The sequence below is a fragment of the Fulmarus glacialis genome, unplaced genomic scaffold, assembly GCF_000690835.1.
Source record: "Fulmarus glacialis isolate BGI_N327 unplaced genomic scaffold, ASM69083v1 scaffold16007, whole genome shotgun sequence".
In the NCBI taxonomy this organism is placed as follows: domain Eukaryota; kingdom Metazoa; phylum Chordata; class Aves; order Procellariiformes; family Procellariidae; genus Fulmarus; species Fulmarus glacialis.
The window spans coordinates 1-22,835 of record NW_009223957.1 but is presented as its reverse complement, the minus strand read 5'-3'; the positions used below and the strand labels follow the sequence as shown (position 1 = coordinate 22,835).

Genomic DNA, 22,835 nt, shown 5'->3' with positions numbered 1-22,835 from the left:
CGGCCCCAAAACTGAGCCCTGGGGAACCTCCCTCTTGCTTTGAACAGCTCTGCTGTTCTTTACAGGGCAGCAGGCTATTATGCAAGTAGAACTTTTCAGTGTTAGCACCTTTGCCTACTCTCGCACCCTTCAGGGTTGCTGCAATGACTTTATTTGCACCTGCTTCGTTAATCATCTGGGCTATCACCTCGTGGCATTCAGCCATATTCCAGGCACTAATACCACTGAGATAATACTCTGGAATGTGAAGACCACCGGCATGTGGCCAAGTTACCTTCAGTTTGTCTTGGAAGTGAGTGCTTTCATTTCTGTTGCCATTTGTTAAATAAAGGAGAATTGTTTCTTTGGATTGATTCGTTTCTGAAAGAATCATGCAAATGGAAATCTCAAACTATCAATATTGTCATTCCATATTCTATTTCAATGATCTCTTCTACTATACCATGGTACATTATTTATTTCCTACTGTTTCACATGAACATCTGTAACAAGACTGCAATGAAAAACAGTGTGCCATGTGGTTAAAAAAATGAATACTAAGTGATCTGAGAGCTCTGAAATCAATCATGTGACAAAGGAGACAGGCTTAAGTGGTGAACAAGCGTATTCATTCTTGTGAGAATACAGGAGATCTGAACCAAATTTCATGCAAATTTTGTGGAACTTTAAGAGAATTTAAATTAAGTTTCAAAGGTTATGATTGCTCTTTATCACTGAAATGTACTCTCTAATCCTAAAAATCCCCACATTCTGGAAACCAAAGATATGATTTTCAGTGCTGAATTCAAGCTTCTGTTGCTATCTCAATACTTTATCAGTAAACTGAATAATATTATCAAAGATCTATAGCTGTATATACATTTATATCTTCATGTAAATAATACGAGTTTTGATCGCATTGAAGTCAAACAATGGTTTATTCTAAAAAATGTCCAAGTCCTTAAATCCTGTGCAGCTTAGCTCAAGAAGAGATACCTGGAAACATTCCTTCTGAACATAGTTGTTGTGGTAAGGCAGTTGCAGAGAGAAAACTTTGCTAATTTCTACATTATCTGTAAGCCAGATCACGTCAGGCTTTATACATAGTGATCAGTACCCTGTATTTCACCTAGAAAGTGAAATGATCACCAGTGCAGACATTTGTGTACCTGGCCTTTGTGTACTTACCAAAAAGGTGGACAGCAAAATTCAGGTAGACCATTCAAACAACCTCACAAGATAGTCCCAGTAGAACAACCACAGACACATGTGTTAATTGCAGAATATTCTATTCCTGTGCTACAAATGCTTTTTTTAAAAAATTTAACCTTAAATGTGTAGATGTTTGTCCTGAACTTCTTTGTTTAGCCTTTTGTGGTGGAGAGAACTACCTTCAAATGTGGAACGTGGCTGCAAAGATCAATGACCAGTTTTTGACTGTTATTACAAACAAGGAAAAAACACAAATGGAATTTGAGACATTGTGGCTATGCAGAATTGTCCCAGGCAAGTTCAAAATACACAGGTATTTGATGTTTAAACATTCCCTTTCTTTCAGATTAGGGCAAGTAGCAGACAAGACAACACGACAGGCACAATGTTGCATTTGAAAACATGACTGAAACCTTTAAAAGGTGGTTCTGCCAAAAAGAACAGACAAAATACACTAATATCTGTAATTTGTGCCTGAATTGCCTTGCCTGTTTCTGAAGTAGTTTACACATTGCAAAGGGCTGGATTCAGAACTAACATAAATGAACACAATGCTGAGCACTGCTGGAATCATCCAGTTAAAAACAAGTTGAACATAGAGTTAGCCAAAGGACTCATCCTTGCCACACCTTGATGTGGAGGCTTTTTAAGAATGTGTCTCAGCCAAATTATAGCAAAAAAACTGAAGAAAAAATTTTTTTTTTTAATGATGAAAAGCTCAGAACTCCAAAAGTGAACTCCTGATTCCCACTGGTTTCAGTGAGGCCAGGATTTCAGCCCTATGTTGCAACTGGATACATACATATCTATGCTGAGGAATTGGAGATCACTGTCATTGGAGTGTTCAGAACATTCATAAACCTTCAAACTTTAAAACATAACAGGGACAACTCTGTAGGCAGAATAATTACTAGTCATAGATTGGTGAGTGTTTTGGGTTTTTTTTGTCTTGGGGATAAGTTGTGTCCAGGAATCTCAGTGCTGGAGTGATTACAGTGTGGAACACAGTAAAATCAAAATGCCATGCTGTTAGAATGGAGAAGAAACTTGTAGAAGCATTGAAATTGTGCTGGTGAGGGACACAAAACTCTTTGCCTTTACAGACAAGGGATTGGCCTCTCTTACAGATTCTCTGACACTCATTTTTCAGGTACTAAATGCAAATTTATCCAGAAAGTAAGTTTGGGGGGTGTGCATGCTCATGGATTTTTTTTTCATTTCTGTAAAACCTAATTAAACAAGACATTTACTTAGATAATCAATTACACAAAGCAAGCAAGGTGGGTTTTTTATATTTTTACTAGACTCTGTTAACTTACGACCTTTTGAAAAAGAGGTATTTGAAGAAACAGTCAGAACAAACAGAAGAACATTACATCGTTCTCTTGCCAAAGTAGAGAGTACAGCGTTCTTGAGGGAGGGCTACTGCTTGGCCTCTCTGAGAACAGATAAGAGTTTGTCTCTGGCACTGACTGCATCATCCACAAAGTTTTACATGTAGAACAAATCTTACGTTCATGCTCCATATAACTAACTGCTAAATAGTTTTAAATAGAATGATTGTTCAGTCAAACATCTTAATTTTTTTTATTTTCTTGAGTCACAATATGCTAATAGTCAATAGCACAATATGCTAATAGTCATTAGCATAAAGGGCATTCTCTTAAAATCCACCAGATACTCATGGAAGTGTCTCTAAATAAAGTTAAAATCTGAAAATAAGCAATTCGTTACAGTATATTGTGTATCTGAGTGGAAACTTTAAGTCTGGTTAAGATCAGCTGTACTTCTTAGTTTCAAAGCTACTGTGGGACCTGAACTGTGAGCTAAGGCTCCCTTTTCCAGAAATGGAGGAAGACAGAATAAGTCACTTTCTGGGGTTAAAACCCTCTAACAGTAATAGAGACCTTACTGGAGCAGAAAGATGCAACTCCTTCTTCCCTGTGTCGGTTGGACTGAGTTGGTTTTCCCTACCGTTTGTGAGGTCTGTGAGAAATGGTTGGATAAGATCTTTTGGTGCTGTTCCCAGAACATGGTTCATGTGATATCAAAGAATCCTGATGTTTTGCCAGGGACCTTTTTGTCATTGGGAATTTAGAGGCTGGGTTTGTAAAGGGTAGGCTGAGCCACAATACAAAGAAAACTCCTGAGCAACCTACTCTGGCAGGCTGTCTTCTGTCAAAGGCCACCAGGGACCTGTACCAGGAGACTCCACCCAAAAGGAGAATGAGCAAGGGAGCGACAGGGGACAACTTTAACTTCTTTAGCACTGCAGAGCTGGAGCTGAAACATCAGTTGTCCAGGCCATGGATTTGCACTGAAATATGAATTATTGGAATAAATAAATGAGGTCATTGTAACCTTCCTTAAAGCCAGAATGTCCTTGTCTTGAAGTGGGGAGATCAAAGAGACAAAGACCAGACTGATGTACAATTATTATATTCCTTTAACTTCAAGAATTAGTGACCCTAGCTGCCTGAGAAGTGGGAAGGAGGAATTGTGACTATGCTCACTTAAATACTATTTAAGTAGCATTACTGTCTCTCTAGACATCAGTCTAAACCAGTGGTTTCTGATCTTCTTTCCATCTGTAACCCATAAGTTTTGTCCACTGGCGTGGCAGTTCTGGGTGAACGGAAGGTGAGTGTATTGGTAGTTTTCCTCACTACTTTCCATTCACCTCCTAAAGTCTGGAGTTGCAGACAGCCTATTTTGACTTCTGAGTAAATGCAAGGAATTTATCTTGAATCTACCATTGCTGTTCACAGTAGTTATTTATGATGCAGTCTATCACCACCTGCTTACAATATACAAAGGATGAGAAGGAAGCAGGTTTTCCAGAAGCCTTAAAATTGTAGTGATCACCTATTAAATTGCGCATCCTTCTTTCTGAGGAATTTTGCTTCAATTAATGTAATCAAAAGGTTGTATCAGGTGACAAATGTCAATATTTAATATTTTTTCAGAACTTTGGACCCTATGGGAAACATGCAAGGAAATTAAGACAGCAAAAGAGACTGGGGAAGAAGGTAAAACAAGAAATGGAAAAAAAGGAACTTACTAGTGAAAAACATAATGCCATAGATCAGTACTTGCTTAGCAGAGATGAAAAGGTGAGAAACAACATCCTAATGTATCATGTTTATAGCATTTCTCTCAAATCTCAAAATATTATTCTGCTTACTGATGGATGTGTTATGTAACAACTGTTAGAATGTTGAGAAGCTATTTTGTCCTACTTTGTAGTCCTTTTTTTTTCATCATGTCACTTATTTCTATCTTGTTTTCCCTCTGTAGTTTCCATTATGATCTTGTATCAGGAAGGTCTCGAATAGGTAAGTATTCTGGGGTCATAATCATAATTAAGTCCACCTTTTGATTGCTTAATTTACAGTGATGATTAATTTTCTCGTCGGAAATTCTATACTTTTTCTTCCTAAAGATCAAATTTTAAATTGTAATAAGAATTTTACAGTTTCATTGTGTTGTAACCAGAATTCCTTTTTTCACAAGTTTGCAAAGTTTATTAATAATCTTTGCTATTTACTGTCATCTGCATATATAAAGTATCACTGGTGGGCTGTGTTTGGCTTTACTATGAACAGTTTTCCATCTGACTTACCATAGATAGTCTCAGCCCTGTGTTCATCTGACACGATTTACCTTGATTTTGTCAGTCATCACTGCATTGGGTCAACATACAGATGAGCTGGAGAAGTTATTACAAGTGCATATGTGTACATATACAATAATTTATATGTCCATATGAAAGGACTTATGCCTAGAGGTCCATTTGGTTTTAAGGTTCATCGGCCAACACCAATGTCACTTAACTACTTATATAATAAATAGGCTAAGATTGAGAAAAGGGTACATATTTTTAATTAGATATAAATGAGATAAAAAAGAAAAGTGCTGACATAAATCTGCAGAAAAGTTCTTGAGCTTGTGACTGACTTGCCAGATGATCTCCTGCTCCCTAGGTCACAGTGTGTTCATACCACGCGCACCATCTCTCTGAGTTCAGTTTGCAAGCCCTGTGCCAACTCCATCTTCTTGAAACCAGCACATCCATCTTCTTTCTATACACTACTGCCTTGACCTACATCGGCCACTATCTGGTGCTTCCCAGCTACACTGAAGAAGAGAAAATCAACTATGTCATACTGTGGAACTTAGAAACTGGAATGGTAGGTATTCTTTTTTGTAAGCTTAAATGCACTTTTCATATTGAAAAGTGACTGCTAGATGTGGTATTTGTAAAAATAACCAAGGGTTTGGATGGTGAATATTTGCATGAAACTACTCAGAAATGATCAGCACAGTAAGGATTACTTACTGAACATGTTCTCTAGTTGCTAAAAATTCATGTACTCGTTTTGCCAGTCCCTCCCACCAAAAATTAACACTTATCAAAGAAAATACTGTGAAACGTTATTCCAGTGTTTCTTGAATAGTGTTGTGGTTTAACCCCAGTCGGCAACCAAGCATCACACAGCCGCTCGCTCACCCTCCCTGCCCCCGGTGGGATGAGGGAGAGAATCTGAAGAGCAAAAGTAAGAAAACTCATGGGTTGAGATAAGAACAGTTTAATACTTGAAATAATAACATCATCATCATCAACATCATCATAACATCATCATCATCAACATCATCATAACATCAACATCATCATCAACATCATCAACAACATCATCATCAATATCATCAACAACAACATCATCATCAACATCGACGACAACAACAACATCGATGACAACATCAACAATAACAATAATAACAAATTGTAATCAAAAGGAAAACAACGAGAGAGAGAGAGAGAGAGAGAGAGGAACAAAACCCAGGAAAAACAAGTGATGCAACCCCTTCCCCCCTGCGGCCCGATCCCCAGCCAGTCCCCGAGCAACGATTGCTGCCCCCGGCCAACTCTGCCCAGTTTATGTACTGAGCGTGACATCATATGGTATGGAATAGCCCTTTGGCCAGTTTGGGTCAGCTGTCCTGGCTATGCTCCCTCCCAGCTTCTTGTGCACCTGGCAGAGCATGGGAAGCTGAAAAGTCCTTGACTCAGTGTAAACACTACTTAGCAACAACTAAAACATCAGTGTGTTATCTACATTATTCTCATACTAAATCCAAAACACAGCACTATACCAGCTACTAGGAAAAAAGTTTCCCAGCCGAAATCAGGACAATAGGTAGAAACCAAATCCTAGTATCCAGGTTTGCTGCTTAAAATACCTGAACATCTATCGAATTTTCTATGAGTGTGGAGAATATAACTGTTTTGTTATTAATTAATTACATATGCAACAAGTAGAAAGCAGAGCTGGAAATCCATTTTGGAGGTCATTTATTTCAACGGTACTGAAATTTATTATTATTGGCCCTTCATATATACAAACATCCCTATTTTCACTCCAGCAAATAGGTGGTACTTCTGTACGACAGCTAGAATCTTGTCCCTGGGTAGTTGTGTTCTGCAGCCATCGCCTGAATCGCCAGGTATCATTAGAAGCTTCCTATCCCTGATCCTAGTCTCAATGCCCCTGGGAAATTGCACCATTCCTCACATCTTATACCTTTAAAAGTTCCTCAGTTGTGGATCTGGATTTCGCTGGGAAGAGAAAGGTGAGCCTTCTCCGTGGACTTAGTGGTGCTGTGGTAGCGTAACCTTCAACACAGTTCAGCTCAGTTTCACCAGAGGAATGCAACAAGTGTCCACCCAGCTGGCCACTGGCGATGCTCAAAATGTGCCCTTAGGTAGGGTGGATCTGATGGCTGTGCTCTCCTTCTGTCCTGCTGGCTGAGAGTAAATACTACATTCTTCAAATGATTTTCAGAGAGAACTTTCAGGGGAAAAGGTAGGAAGGAGAAATATCAGATTAAATTTTCCTGGAGCTTTGTCTGGGCCTCCAAGGATATGTCAGTGCCTTCCCACAGCTCTTGAACTGCTGATCCAATCCATTTCCCCTGCCCCAGGGCAGGATCAGTTATAATTGAACCAATGCTGACATGATTGTCTAGCCTGTCTTGTAACACCTTTGTCACTGGAGATCTTTACTTTCCAAAGTAATACATTCCAGTGCTTCACTGTCATTATGGTTGGGCAGTTATTTTTTGGTTTGTTTTCTTCCTAGTGTCTTATTTAAACCTTCAGTGCTCCATCCAAAGGACATTAATTATTGTCCTTTTCACTTAGACAAATTGTCTCTTTCCTCTCAGAAGCAAACTTTCACATTACTGAGGACTACTGACTTCAATCCTCTTGTTTCTAGGCTTTGTTCTATTTTTCAGTAGAAGTCATTGTCTTCTACATGTCTTCTCTATTTTGTTGCTTATTTGAACTCCCTCAACCCTTAAGCATGGTTTCCAAAACTGAATAGCATAGAATTACTTAATATGTCTTAAAAGTGCATTTCTATTTATTCGTCTCACAAGATTTGGGTTTTTTGTAGTGGTGCAAAATTAGTGACATGTTGATGTTACTCTCCTCAAATCCTAGGGTTTTTTTTATTGTCATTGATTATTGTACTATATTAAATAATCATTAAAGTGCTAATCCTTAAGACTAATATCAAGTTAATAGTAGAGGTGTTTATGTGACAGATACTTAAAATGACTATTTCTCTAAATTTTAGGTTTAAAAATTACTGAAAAGTGAGCCAGATGTGTACTGCTTGACAATTACAGATGATGCCAGGTTTTGGAGTCATGATGGAAAATGGGTAAACTCCTGAATATGTTCCTCTTTTGTTATTACATGAATGGTACGCTCCACAATCATCAAGTTCCTCTACTGAATCACTTGCTCAGAAAGGAAAAATGAGGAAGCTGGCTAATGCTGATAAAGTAACTTCATGAAATGCGAAGAGTAAGTTAATAGATTTTGTGCTTCTTGATAAGTCAAGGATTTTGTATGTTTATAAAAATTACTTTGAGTTATCTTTTCAAACAAAGTGACTGTTACATCATTTTCTTCCACTCACTTACATCCTTTCACTAAGTATGATAAAACTATGGTTGGTGATCTTACCAGGTTTTTGCTACCTTAAGAAATGAGAGAAATGACAGATAACTGATGGTTTAGAATGACACATATATTAATTTCTGCTTACATGTTCTGATCTTCTAAATTGGAAATGATCAGGAACAGTGGGCAGTCATTACTAAAGAGTTGCACTATTTTTTTGAAATTAGGCTTTGTTGTGTGTCATCTTTATTAAGCAGTGCTCTCCTTATATGGGACTCAGGTTTTAAGTATGACTATTTGTGAATGGCCCCTTCTTTTCCCAGCCAATGATGATCATTCCACTCTGGAGTAAAAATCTAATCACAGCGACACAAACACCACAGCGAGACTCTGAGCTGAAGAAGGTACAACTTAGAAGCCCAAGCACCAAACACAATAAAGGGATCTTAGGGAAAATTTAGCGATAAAGGCAGCCATCCATCCCCAACTACCCAGTGAGATTCCAGTAGAAGGTGACAGGATTCCAGTGTCTATATTCATATCAAAATAAGACTTAGAAGAAACTTAGTGTTTTTAAGGCTTGCACAGTAGTAATGACAGACAATTGAGAGAAGCTATGCACGCCATTTATTTAGAGCCATTGGAAGTCCAGTCAGCCTCTATAGTTGTGCTGTTTCATGATCTTTCCTGATACATGGTGATCTCTAATGGGTTTTATTCAAGGTTTAAACAGAGATCTGCTTGAAATTATACACTGAAATAAAACTATGCCAAAGCTGTTATACAGTCTGTTTTAATGGAGTTGTTTATATCAGCACCATCTTCATCTGAAACTCATAACACGCCATCAAATATTGTATCTTCCTACATGGTTCAAAAACATGGCAGAAATAGCAGTATCACAGTTACTGCTTCAGTTACTTCCCATGGAGTGTTAAGAACCCTGAACCAGCGGAAGGTTAGCCGTGTTTTAGAGCCTTGAGTTAGACGACTTCAAACTAGGATACCTTAGTTAGATGCTTTCAGTTGACGCACTTAAGCCTTCAGTAGAGACATGGGCATTTTGCTGAAAACACAAGCAGTATCTTACAGGAATGAGCTTAGTGCTGTCTCGTTAGTCAGTATTTGTATGACTGGCTTAACTTCAGGAGCTTGTACCCAGGGTCTCTCCGCATTTTTGCTATGCAAGGCAAAAATAAACAGCTTCAACATCATTATGTGTTCATAGCTTTTTTTTTTTTTTTAATAGAGCCAGCTTTTAAACACAGACAGAACCTGCTTTGTGCTGATTCCGTATTTTGCCAAGGCCACGATTTAAAATTGCACCTCGGTCTTATCAGTTATTCAGGCTGTTGAATAGGAGATGAAGCATCTGCCGAAGAGCATGTTTGCACAACACCTTTAGAGAAATCGCAGAGAGGAAAGGCACAAGCTGTTAGAAAATAATATCAGTTTGTATCAGTGGGAAAATAAAAGGTGTTTTAAAACACAGTCAGCCTCAAGAACTTAGCTTCAGCTATAAAGAATTGAATGGAAGTACGTCATTTTTATATTAATCAGATAATTCCATTTAGAAGCTGTGCTTAATTTAGTGAGAAGGAAAAACTAGGACTATAATCTGGGCACATTTTACATATCTTTATGTGCAGATTTACTTTGGCCACAAGGTTCAAGAAGGAGCCTTATCAAATGATCTGTTGTTTTGGCAAGCATACTAACATGAACTTTTTCCTACTGAGTTTTTTGAATAAACTTCTGCCTAGAGGCTGTATTCCAAACTATCAACATTTTTTAATTTTTTTTTTTTTTAAATAGATGCAAGAATATTTCTGGTTACAGTCAGGATGTTCCTCCTGTGAGGGACTTGCATGATTTGAATTATTAAGAAAAAATTTAAATTTCTTCTCAGTTCATTTAATTCTCCTAAGTTTTAACAGCCTTTTACAGTTGGCAGTTACTGAAGCTGCAGTTCAGTTACTCTGGCGCTCTCCACACAGTCAAGCCTTCGAAACCTGTGGGTGCTTTCTTTTCTGCTGTTGTACCTCATGCCAACAAGTACAGAAGACAAGTCATTAAATACAAGAGAGAGAGGTGTTAGCAAAAAAAATTTTATTAAATACAAGACTTATGTCTGACCTGCTTCCCCCAAACCAATTCTGTCTCCATGGCAACAGCCACAAGCGTGTGACAAAACATTCAGGATTTCTCTAAAGAAAAATTTAAATACTTAAAATGTCACTTTTCAAGGAAGCATCATATTTTATCCTCAAGCAGGTTTCAAAAGTGCATAGCATGTTTACAGGAAGACAAGCCTTGTGGCTTGTAAAGCTTCATCAGCAAATGCATTAAGTACACTCCCACGGCCAGCAGCCAACTGCTGCACAGGTGTCAGAATGAACACATACTCTGTTAACTTACCTGATCTGGCAGTGCTTTGAGAATGGGGAGGTATGTCTTCTGAAGTCGAGTTTAGAATAGCTCTGGTATGATAATCGCAAATTTTATTGCAATGGTCTTTACATAAAGTCATCCAGAAGTACCTTCGCAGCTTACTACAAATATTTTAATAGTGTAAGAGGGGAAAGATTCAAAATTATTCTTACCTTCTATTGCTAAATAAGATGTAATCATAACATAGACGAATTTGCCACTCCAGTGTATACTATCATTAGATTACAGATTACTGCATTGAAAATCACAGCCAACAAAGTATGTATTTTTATTTAGAAAATGCTCAATGGTCTGTTTCTGTACGATTTCAGTTATTATTCAATATTTCCCAGTTTTATGAAATTAATATGAAGAGTTCTTCACTGATGCAGAAATTCCGATGATCTAACTTAAAAACTCTCCCAAAAGCCATTTAATAGTGAGATTATCTTGCATCCCGTGTCCCAGCTCTACTGGTTAACTTATACAACTCACTACGTTCAACTGACAATACAATAGTTTGTTAGCATCTCAATATTACACCTTTGTTTTTTTTCTTACAGAATTTACTATCTATATGTATTTGAGTATGTTTTTGTTATCTGTTCGCAGGATAAAAGTTTGGGATCCATTTGAACACCAGCATACCATTATTCCAGGTTATGAAGGCGTACATCATACTGTGATCAGCAAACTCCAGCTGCTGGAGGAAAGGGCAAAAGCAGTCCTACCTGCAGGTCTGTAAAACTGATTATTATACTGGTAATGCTTCTACAATCGTATTTCTCATCCTTCTCCAGTAATAGATGGCATGTTACTGTTAAACATTTACAAAGCACAATTTCTAAGTAGGCAATAACATAGGTATATAGTGGGCTGCAACTCTAATAGAGTTTTGATATTATCTTGGTTTTATTTTTATTTGAGAAACGATGGGTAATTTGTCCTTTTAAATGGGATATTGAAGACTTAAACTTTGCTATCTGATGAGGTCAAAAGGAGCCTCGGAATAATTCTGTGTCTGCCCAGCAGCAGTTGACAGACTAGGGAGCATGCAGCCCCCCTTTTTGTTCCTGCACTGGAGAACAGGATCAACGATCCCAGTTACCAACCCTTCCCTGTCTCGGGCACCAGGCTATTTTAATGGCTCTGATAAAGTGTTCCTCAGACAACAATTAAAGGCATTCCTCAAGGCCTGAAAAGCAGGTAGTGCAGAGAGGACAGCGTCAAAAATAGTCAAAGAACAAGAAAGCAGAACTAAGGAAATAACAGTACCAGATAATCTTCAAGCAAATAGCAGAAATTTGGGGGGTTTTGTTGATGGTGTTTACCACAGGTTTCCCACCTTTACTGTAGACTTTTAATGCCCATTTATATTCATTTCCACCACTCAAAATAATAACCTATTCGTTGTTAACCTCAAGCAGCAAGAAAGCAGTACCTCCATACAAGCCCGAAAGGGAAACATAGCTTCCACGGCACAAGTATGAGTGCTGGGGCACCTGTGGGCAAATGAATTAATTACACAACCTCTGTCCATCTCCCTCCCCTCTCCATAAAAAAAACCAAACCAACCAACCAACCAACCAAAAAAAACCAAAAACAAAACCAAAAAACCAACCCAAACCAATATTGTTCCTCCACTGCCAGCAATGCAGCTACTGTAGTAACCTCACATAGTACCTGTCTGGGCTGCTGTCTCCCAGATGAACCTTGCTGTATTCCTCACTGGAAGGTTACAGTTGCAAGTAAATTGCAGCCTTTCCCCCAAAAGCATGAAACAAATTTACGCACCTAAAACTTGTCAGATTTTTAAATTCATACTGCATATAATTATATAGCACCCAGTTTGCTTCCCACAAAAATCTCTGCCTCACTGAGACCATGCAGGGGCAAAATTAAGTTTGGGGTGGTATCTATAAACCTACCATTTCCTAGCCTGACTGGTGACCTAAATAAAACTTTCAGTATTAGGTTTTTCCAAGATGTAATTTATACTATGGCTGTCAGGAGTTAAGATAGCAGTTGCCATGGAGCTTTAATCTTTTTTTAGGCTTTAGTCAAAGGAAGCTGGAAATCTGTATGCTGGGTAGAATCCTGCTCAACAGAATTTCATTTAAATTGGGACAGGATTTTATCCTAATTTCTCTACTGAAAGTTATTCTCAAAGGTTCTAGAATTCTTTTTATTTTATTCTGTTTCTCAGCAGGAGATAAAATTTTCCTTTTAAGCTTCTTAAATCACACTACATTCAACCACAGAAGTACCCCCCACTCCTCCAACTATAAACTGTAACTTTCTACTAGTCTTAATGTGCGCAGCTAATCACTGTAGTGAAATTCATTCACCAGTTTTACCATTTTCAGTGGAGGTACTCCGTAAGTATGCAGAAGCAAAACTTTGGGGGGGATTTTATTTTCTATGTGCCCACTAAGCACTAATCCCTACACTGGAAAACAGGCCTTTGGAACAGGAGAAGTAATTACAGTTTGAATCTGTGCGTATGCTACTTATAACTTCCTTGATGTATATTTAAGAAAAAAAGAAGCATGCAATGCATGAAATGCATCTTCGAGAAATACGAAATTAGCCATGCTATAGTCAGTAATGTTCTGCTAGAACACAGTTGCAGCAGAACAGAGATGCAGTCCATTCTAATGCTTGCAGTTAAAACATTGCTGACTTACTTAAAACTGAACTTGCCCTACCTAGTAAACCAAAAGAATGCAGGAAGAGGTAGAAAAAAATGCAGAATTTGTCAAAATAAGCTTTTAGAACTCTCACCCTACCCCAACCAAAAATTAGAAAGGATTCAGATGCAATATGAGCTTGATTTTAAGAAGAAACTTGGATTCAAAGGCAAATGACAGCTTCATTTAATGAAAAATTTGCCAGAATTTTCACTAAATAGAACTGTTTACTGGCCAGCTGTAGTGGAAATCCATAATCATTGAGCTGTTCCAAAGACTGCAGGATAATAAGAAAATTGGCACAAAAGAGAGGATTTCAAACTTTTTCAACTCCTTCATGGCATGTATTATAAAAGAGGCATGATAATAGTAAAAAATAAACATCTTTTTCCTTCTAGAATATGTAAGTCTGTGGGACTTGAACAGTTGCACAGTAACTTCTGGTTTTACCACTGACAACAAAATGTCTTACCTAACTAGAACTGGACAGAAAAACAATTCTTGTGGGTTTGAGTGACAGCCCTGCTCATCATCTTGAGAGGATCAGATGCAAAACCAACTGCCCATTCCACTGAAAAAAGACTTCTTTGGAGAAGCATCCGCTAGCAGCCAGGAAGAACCTGAAGAAAACTAAACTCATGATTAAAGACACAAGGAGCATCTCAGATCTCTTAAAGACAGCTATTCAGAGACGTACTTGTTCACTATGCCCAAGAAAAGCTATGCACTGTGAATACGATTCAGAAAGTCGTAATGGTCAAGGAAACTGCTTAACGTAGCTCAAAAGAACTTTTGAGAGGTGAAGTGAATAAGATCAGAAGTGCGTATCTTCAAGAACAGATGCTATACTCTGAATTGCAGGGAGATACACATCTGCATTCAAGGTTTTCAACATTTCTTGGTTTAGGCTCCTATAGGAAACTCTCACAAAACAGCAAGCGCTGTTTCCTAACCTCACCTAACTTTCCTAGCCTCATCTGACTGGTCTAGTGCAGACCTTCCCAACATACATCTCAGTTAATTTCTCTGTTTTGTGGCATTCCACAGGTCAAACCATACTTGGCCTGCCTCGAGTCTTCTCCGCAGAGACTACCCAGGGTTGCTAGTCCTGACAGAGGAAGATATGCTACTTCTAAGCTATCGCATAAGCAAGTTGCTTTTTCTTTGCCCACAACAGATTTCTTTGCTGAGACTCACCGAGTAGATAGGCTGCCTTTCAGGACTAATACATCTGTCATTTAAGTTTAAAGCAGGCTTCAGCAAGCAATAGCTACCAAGGTAGTATTAGCTTTGAAATATGCAATAGAACTTCAGACACATTACCTGATGTGATAAAGTATCCTTACGATCTTTTCACGATTTGCAGGGGCTTTTATCATTGCTCTGTTAGATTCAGGTATGTATGGGGAAAAAAAAAGGTCTAGATTAGATTGCAGCATTTAAAGCAAGTTGGGTTTTTATATGAAACCTGTGGTATTTTTTCAGTCTGAAGTGCCAATGTCAAAGACTTGCAGAGCTACTGGAGATGAGACCTCTTAATAAAAGAACTATTATGCAGATAAGAGGGAGAAAGAACTCCAAGCCCTTAACTTGCTGGTGTGGCAACCGCTGCAGTTTTGTCCCAATAGACTGATTGAGTTTTAGGGGAGACTGAACAGGGTGCAGTTCAGCCCAGCTGAGTCTAAAGAACAAAAACCCAGATGATGACTTTAAGAATCAGATCTCTTGCAGTCAGAAATGGTACAAGCCACAGAAGTGCCTCATTTTTAAGTATGAATTCAGACAAACTGTAGTAGTTTCCTTCAAGCTGAAGTTAGAAGCTTTTAAATGAAGAAAAAGTCTTCAAAGTTAGGAAGCGCCATCTTCTTTGCAAAGGCCCACTTCAGCTCTAAAAGAACATCCAAAATGGAAAATCCTTAGATAAATTCAGGGAAGAATGGGGCATTTCACTTACCACCCTTCTGTACCAGTTTCAAGACTTGTCAAGTACCGCATTACCATTTCTGGATGTGTAGATTAGTTAATGCTTGGCTGGGAAATACAGTTAAAACTAGTTTAAATACGGAGGTATTATCATTGTGCTTTTTAGCAATCAACAGTTATGAACGTACAACAGCATGCAGAAGATTATACTTAAAGAATTTGTACCTATCATGGCTGGTAATTAACTGTATTTGGATTCAGGCAACTTACACACCAGAATAATGCAGTAATACACAGCAACTGGAAGAAACCTGCATTAATCTTGTGTGCTATTCCAGACCTGCCAGAATTCCAGAGTCCAAAAAAAATGCAGTGACTGCTGGAGATAGCAAGATGGCCTTATAATATAGACAGCAAATATTAAATTGCTCATTTTGCTTTCAAAACAGTAAGCTTTTCTATTGTATTTTCTGTTTTGCTTTAAAGTTTGGATGGATTAAGTGATTATTTTGTCAAGATTAATCAAACTGGTCCATGGGACAATGATCAAGAAACACTCTTGCTCTGATACCATTCCTTTTAAATAGTTTATGGGGACCTTTTGCTGCTGATGAACTTGCATTACTTCAAAACTGAAAGCAAAAAGCAAGAACTTAGAAGTGCACCGTATTTTCCTAAACTTCAAGAAAACAAAATGTAACCTACGCTGAATTAGGATGTAGCATTCATTTCCACAAGGAGGAAGCAATTTCCTGTGTAGTTACATACATTTCTATCAACTTCCAAAGTGTTTGTGGCCCGATTTACCTTTTTTGCAAGAAGCTAGACTTACTTCATGACAGTCAATACATATCTTGAAGATGAACTGGTTTAACAGTGTTTAGTTTTCATTTTCACTTCACTAGTGAGGTTCCTCCCTTTAAGAAAAGGAACTCAACATAAGAAGCAACATAAGTGTTCTCTACTTACCTTTCTGATTTCATACTAGCATCTTATGTGCATCTTCAGCAATTACCATTGATCTTCTATGAAGATGGATGCAAAACCACAAAATCTGGGTTTGGTTAAAAAAGGTGGTGAAATGCGAAATGCCAGATAACATCAGATCTTTTCTCCTGTACGTTTTAACAACAAATTAGCCAGAGTATTTAAAAGAAGTAATTTTAGATGCACCCATGTATATTTGAGGCACACTGCTAATCTGCTTATGAACTGAATTATTTCTGCATTTGAGCAATTTCATGTATTAGGCAAGCAAGTGCCGCTTCCCCAGCAATATCTTCACTGGAAACCTTGAAAATTCGTATTCCCTGCTAGAAGGGCCATTAGCATAAAAGAAAGCATCCCTGCATTAGAGATATTTATCTGGACCACTTTCAGAATCTAAAATTTTCTTTCTGTAACACCACAACATACACTTCCTACTTTAGCAATTATTCCAGATGAACAATTATATAAGGCTCCCAGCTTTCTCCTCTGCCTTGGAAAAAAGTATTCTTGATTTAGCCAGTAGAAATTCAAGCAATACTTTTCAAGATAAATTAGTAATGTTAATAGTTACAATTTCACTTTGTTCTGCAACTTCAGTGTTTACTTAAGTGATGTTTGTTTTCTAATACTAGGGACCATCGCCACTTTAGGTAGACATTAGATGTTGATACAATCCCCAGCCCAAGGCTTCCAACCAGTCTTCCCAAGAAGGAAATTTAAGAATCATTAAGCCGTAACAAATAGAAAGAAGAGTAAAATGCACAGGGGAGGACTTAAAACACTCGTCTCCAACAGCTGGCCTGATCATCCTCCATCAGTAGCCATGATCCAGCCCCCTCAAGAAGCCTATCTTTGCAACCTCAGATTAGCCACTAGGCCTGGAAAGCAAGATAGGGCCTTGGGGTAAGGTTTACCTTCTCTCCTACCCTGCTGATGGTCAGCCCTTACAGTAGTTTCCTGCAAGAGCTGTTTGCTTACTGTGGTACAGGTCTCCCCAGTGGAGCTAGTCCACTTAATAAACCTACAATTTTAGAGCAAAAATTCAAAACACTGGCTTTACGCTCCCCTGCCATATGTTAACTAGTATTACTTGCAAATGCTAAATCCTGTTAAAGAATCAGATCATAACTGTGGAAACAGGCTTGGTATTTTACGTAGCTTATAATATTTAGAGTCCTGCACATTGATTCATACCATCTGGCCTGACAGCACTGAGACTTTCTTTATGCCAAGCACGGTGCATCCAGCCCTCCAGCCCCAGCCACCACAGCCCTCTAGTGGAGATGCAGGAGGGAGTTTTGATGGCATTCATCCATCATGGCTTGCTTTTGCTCATCTGCCTTCTGGGCTGCTCTCAACTCAGTACAACTGCTTTTCAATCAGGCTTGGCCAGAGATGGTGTCACTTCTCCCTCTGTGCTGCCAAGGAAGACCTTAGCAGCGAAGAGAAGAGAGCTACAGGGACTTCTGAGCACTTGCAGCCCACCTAGAGATCACCCCCACGCCCAGCCCTGCAGAGCTGCTGTCTGCCTTGCCAAGCCCACCAGGGCACAGGCAGTCTCAAGGAAGAACACTGTTGAGCAGCAACCCTAGGTGCAAGCTTTGATACACCAGGTACACCACTCACTTCTCCTCTATTAGCATCTCCCATTGCAGAGGAGCAGCAACAGCTGTTTTCATCTTTTTTCCACCTCCTCTAAACAAGTGGAGGTGAGGAAGTTCACTTCTAATTACCACCCAAGTAGTGTTGAGACACTACCAGCATACTTCAGGACAATGCTGTTACTTAGCCTGTCAGAAACCTGCTGGGATTTGTCTAGTGGCTCTGTGCCAGTCATGCTTATGTTTTGTTTTTTATTATCTATCAAAACTTTTATTGAAAGCTTTTGCCTTCAGGCTTTTCAGATAGTTGCCCAAGTCCAAGAACTGTGGTGCTGTGCCTAAAGCCAGGTGTGGCCACACACGTACACAAATACCACACTTAAGGAAAAGCAAAGTTTACATCCCAGAGAATACCAGTCATGTTTCAGCTCTCTAGAGATGGATTATGACAAAGATTTCATCACATTTGCAATTCCTGTTCCCTGAGATGTCAATATCCCCCCCTCTCAAGGGATCCTTCTACCACTTCAAGGCTGATATAGGCAGTGGCAAAACCTAAATAATCAAGGAAATGGTTTTGGCATTAGAGCGAGCATCTTAAACAATAAACACCACATCAGAATGCTCGACAGAACCCAAACAAAACCTACTAAGAATATTCAAAACTGCGTATACACCATAATGCTATCATATCCAAAAATTCACTCCCAAGTGTAAAGTCACAAAGACAAGAGTTTAATATTGACAAAAAAAGCTTAAGTTAGTGGTATTTTCTTCCTTGAAATAACATACTGGTCATATGAAAGTCACTGAAGAGGTCTGCTTTTAGCTCGGAAGACTTTTACAATTACAGCTGAATTCAAAAACCCTAATTCCAAATGTGTGATGTTAACACAAAAAACCTGAAAACTTAAGACCTGGGATAAAGAACAAATTCAGTTGTTAAGATTCTAGCAGTTACGTGAGGCCTTTCAACGCCCTTCCCATACATGCAAAGTTCTTCAGTATCTTTCCCACCACCAATATTTCAAGATTCACAAGGTTCTTTAAAATACTAATGGGGTTAAATTGAAACCAAGCGCCATATGCTTGTAATGTCTTCTGTGAAGGTCTGAAGCCACCCTGTTTCAATTATTTGGTTATTCAGTGCAGAAAGTTAAAGATCACAGAAGGTATAACAGCTTTTAATACTCCATTAATATTATAGATTAAAAATTATTGCATAGTCTTATGCATTTCCTAAAACAGCGTTCTCTGGAAATTAAACATTTTAATATAAAAGGAGCAACTCTTTAAAACATGAATTGCTTTCACTACCTCGATCTTCTATCCTTTTTTGATTTGTCAGTACATTTGTCCATCGTTTTCTCATTGTCTCCTCTGCATTTGGGGCAATACCATTTCCCCTTTGGTTTGTAGGTGAGTCCAACACACGAAAAGTGGAACCACTCGATAGGACACTGTTCATTATCACATCCTATCATTTCGCCATAAGACACTTGGTTGCATAAGCAGTAAGTTGGTTCATTGGGATCAATCGCAAATTCTACAGGTGAAACCTCTCTCTCTTGTTTGGCTTTGGAGCGTTTTTTCTTCTTGGAAGATTTAGATCTTTTTTCTTTAGGTGGCTGATCATCGCAGTCATCAATACCATTTGCTATATGGCACAGATCACGGCTTTCGCTGGTTCGCTGGCGACGAGGTCTACGTGAAGATCTCTCTGGCTGACAGGACTCCATCTTTGCCTTTTCTAGAGGCTTTTCGTTCTCAGACAGATCTTGAAAACACTGAGAGTGTGTTTCCATTTGCCGGGCTCTATTCTCTACCAGTTCTAGCATCTGAGTAACTATTTGAATTTTTTCATCTCCAAGTTCTTGGCTGTTGATTAACGCACGCTGAAGATGCTGCTGCAAGCGTTTCTTCTGAACAGGATCATTTTCTGACTTGTATTTTTCATAGACATCATCTATTTCTTTTAACGCTTCTATGAAATAAAGAAAATAGCAATAAATACGTAAGATGGAACACGCTCAAGAAAATATAGAAATGTATTTCTAATTGATGAGAAATAGTACAAATTTTAATTATAGTATGCCCTAGTGGGCTAGATCGGATATTTTATTCAAGTTGCATGTGGTCATCAAATCAGCATTTAAGATCACAATCCGTTGCAAGAAAAAATTCTTAAGTTCTAAGAAAAAGCAAGCTTATTTTAGCCATTGGAAAAAGAAAGGATAACCCAAGAAAGGGGACCATAGCTGCTAGAGCGTGGACAGTCCAGATCCTGCCTCCATCTGAAAAAGCAGGAATTTCTGTTGAGAGTCCTTACCACAGTAGTTCCAAAACCCTGGCCTACAAACCAAAGCAATAGCTTATTGCATCACAGGAAGAAACTTAGAATTCATATAATCATTATATATCATGATATATAACGCTCCAGAATTAGGATATCCAGGTCCTCTGCCTTCCCCTTCTTATCCACCTAAAGGTTTGGTATTACACTTTCAAGTAGACATAGTTATAAAAGGAGTATGACAACTGAAGTTACACAATATCAAATTTACAATCAGGATTTAAATCAACTTAAACCACTCAAAATGCTTTTCCTATTACCAAGAAAAATTACAGCAAGTTGCATTTTAAATCGAGGCTGAACTTTTCAGAATAGGTGACCTACTGTTTAGAGCATCACAGGATATTTTTAAGCAACTAGTAATGAGTGGCTCACAGTTTGACTTCAAAGCTTTTCTTCTTGCAAGTCACACAAAATAACTGGATGAGTTGCTGTGAATCTTTCATAAAATTTAGTTCTTAGAAGCAAGTTTAATGAATCCAAATAAGAGATTAACAAATGCCTTATAAGCCAGTCTTAGTCTGTACTCTATTGTTCTATATTGCTGGATTTTAAAATAGTATTTTCCAGACCAAAAGTTACACTAGATCTATACATAAAAGACAGAGAAATTGCTAACGTGGAAGGACATAGATAAGTAGAACTGACAGTGAACCCTGCACAGTGTTACATACAGTACTGGTCCCTTCAGAAACAACTTAAGGATTTTATCTGAACAGGCAAGGGAATTTATGAATGATACTAAGCTATTTACTTCTAAAGCGAGAAGACATGCAGTACCATCTATCTCTTCTTAAAGACCTGCATTTCACAAACTGGCTTTCATTTTTAAAGAATTTGTCTGCATTGTACAGTTGTGAAATGATTCAAGCCTGTGCTAAATGGAAGCCATAGATATTATCTCAACATTGTTCACAGTGATTTTTTTCCTTTTTTTTGAAACAGTAGCTTCAGCATGAACGGCCACTTTTTACTATAAATTCTGAAACCTCTATGACAACAGGAGCCAACAGCATTTTGTTCTGTTCCAGACTTTCACTAGGGGAAGATAAAAATCACTACCCTGCCTGTCCAATAACTCGCTTAACCTATTTTTTTCTCAATACTAGCATTCCAGCTACCATTAAAAACACAAGCTTTGTTTCCCTGCATCTTCAGCTGCATCACTTGCCTGTTGCCCTGACAGGGAGGAATCTTACTCTCTGCTCCTGAAAAGTGTGGAGTAAGGTACTTTGTAGGCTGTTGAACTAGAAAGGCGTAACCAGAGTACCATATTCTGCAGCCACATTATCTCCCACACAGCCTTTTTTTATGGTGGGGGGTGGGGGGGTGGAAGTGTAGGTGCAGTTACACAGATTTCCCATATTGGGAATGCCCTGGCCAGAAGAACCCACAAGCAGTAACTGTTAGCTTCTTCACATGGTGACAGAGAACAACATTCACCCTACGCTGATTACTCCCTGGATGCAGCCCGTGAAGATACAGTGCACACTTTAAATGGATCACCATCCATTAAAAAGAGGAAAGAACTTTTAGGTTGACAGAGATGCAAGTTAACCAAACTCCTTGTTGGTCCCTAAGATTAGAGAAGGCATCCATACGCCCAACTAAATAGTGCTGAATCCCCTGTTAAAACAAACAAACAAAAAAGGCAAAAAACACAAACACAACATAAACCAGGGCCAAGTGTTCATTACAGATAATCTGATTAAGTTTGGTGGAGCTAATAAAAGCTAAAAGGATTTCAGTTTTCCAAGCACAGGAGTGGCTTTATCCCTACCTTTTAAATTAGCTGAAATTATATAGCACTGCTTTTACATCTTCAGAGTTGGGCCAAAAATATTTTTATCAATTTTTTATGAGTTTGGGCAGTTTTTTTGTTGTTTTAATTTTAAAACAGTTGAAGACACTGGTAAAACTAGCAACAAACCTCTGCTTTGGCCCAGTATTTTATTAGTGGCTGGAGGAATACATATAGGAGATACAGCGTAAATAAAAGATTGAATCTATTCAAGCCAGATCTAGAGCGTTGTCACTACAGATCAGGCAAAGAGCTAGGCAGTCCAGCCTTGACCAAGAATTCAAAAGGCTGCAGACAAGTCTACGCCCTTTAGACTTTAAAAATACAGAAAGCTTACAAAAGCCTGTTCTTATGTATCTTCCTGGGTAATTAGAAAGATAATTGAAAGAATCCGTTTGCATTTAACGTCTGAAAGGCCTTAACAGTCCCCTCTTGCCCACAGTGAAGCAAGCCTCCCCTTAGCAAGGGAGATTCGGCTGTAGTTCCTACTCCACGGGACCAAGTTTCCCCCCCGCTGCTGCCGCGGGTCCACGCCACTCGTCCTCTGCTGCATAGTTCAAGCAGTAATGCTCTTCAGGAGTAGGTCCCATCCTTATGATTAGGCGGTAGGGCAGTAATTAGAAGTAAAAGATACCGCAGCGACGTAGCCCAAGAATGCAGGCATAATAGATTTCATTGATATTTAACCTGCATTTCGGAAGAAACCACGTCTTTGACTGAAGTTCAGGATAACTTCCCGCTCTATGAACCCTCTCCGTGACCAGAGGGAACACTGCGAACACTTTATTTACCCCCCCGTGCGCTAACCCTCGGCGCCCCGGGTCAGCGCCTGGCGGGACGGTTCGGAGAGCAGCGATTTACCGTGGCAGGGGGGCCTCGGCTC

The 22,835-nt window shown here is 38.8% G+C and overlaps 1 protein-coding gene across 1 annotated transcript; it reads right to left on the bottom strand.

Annotated features, from left to right (window-relative positions):
• Positions 1-18,515: 18,515 nt before the first annotated feature.
• On the bottom strand, positions 18,516-19,782 carry ING2 (inhibitor of growth family, member 2; the record flags this gene model as incomplete). The annotated part of the gene is made up of 1 exon (XM_009582009.1): positions 18,516-19,782. A coding segment is annotated over one exon (671 nt), but the record flags the coding sequence as incomplete, so codon positions are not given.
• Positions 19,783-22,835: the final 3,053 nt, after the last annotated feature.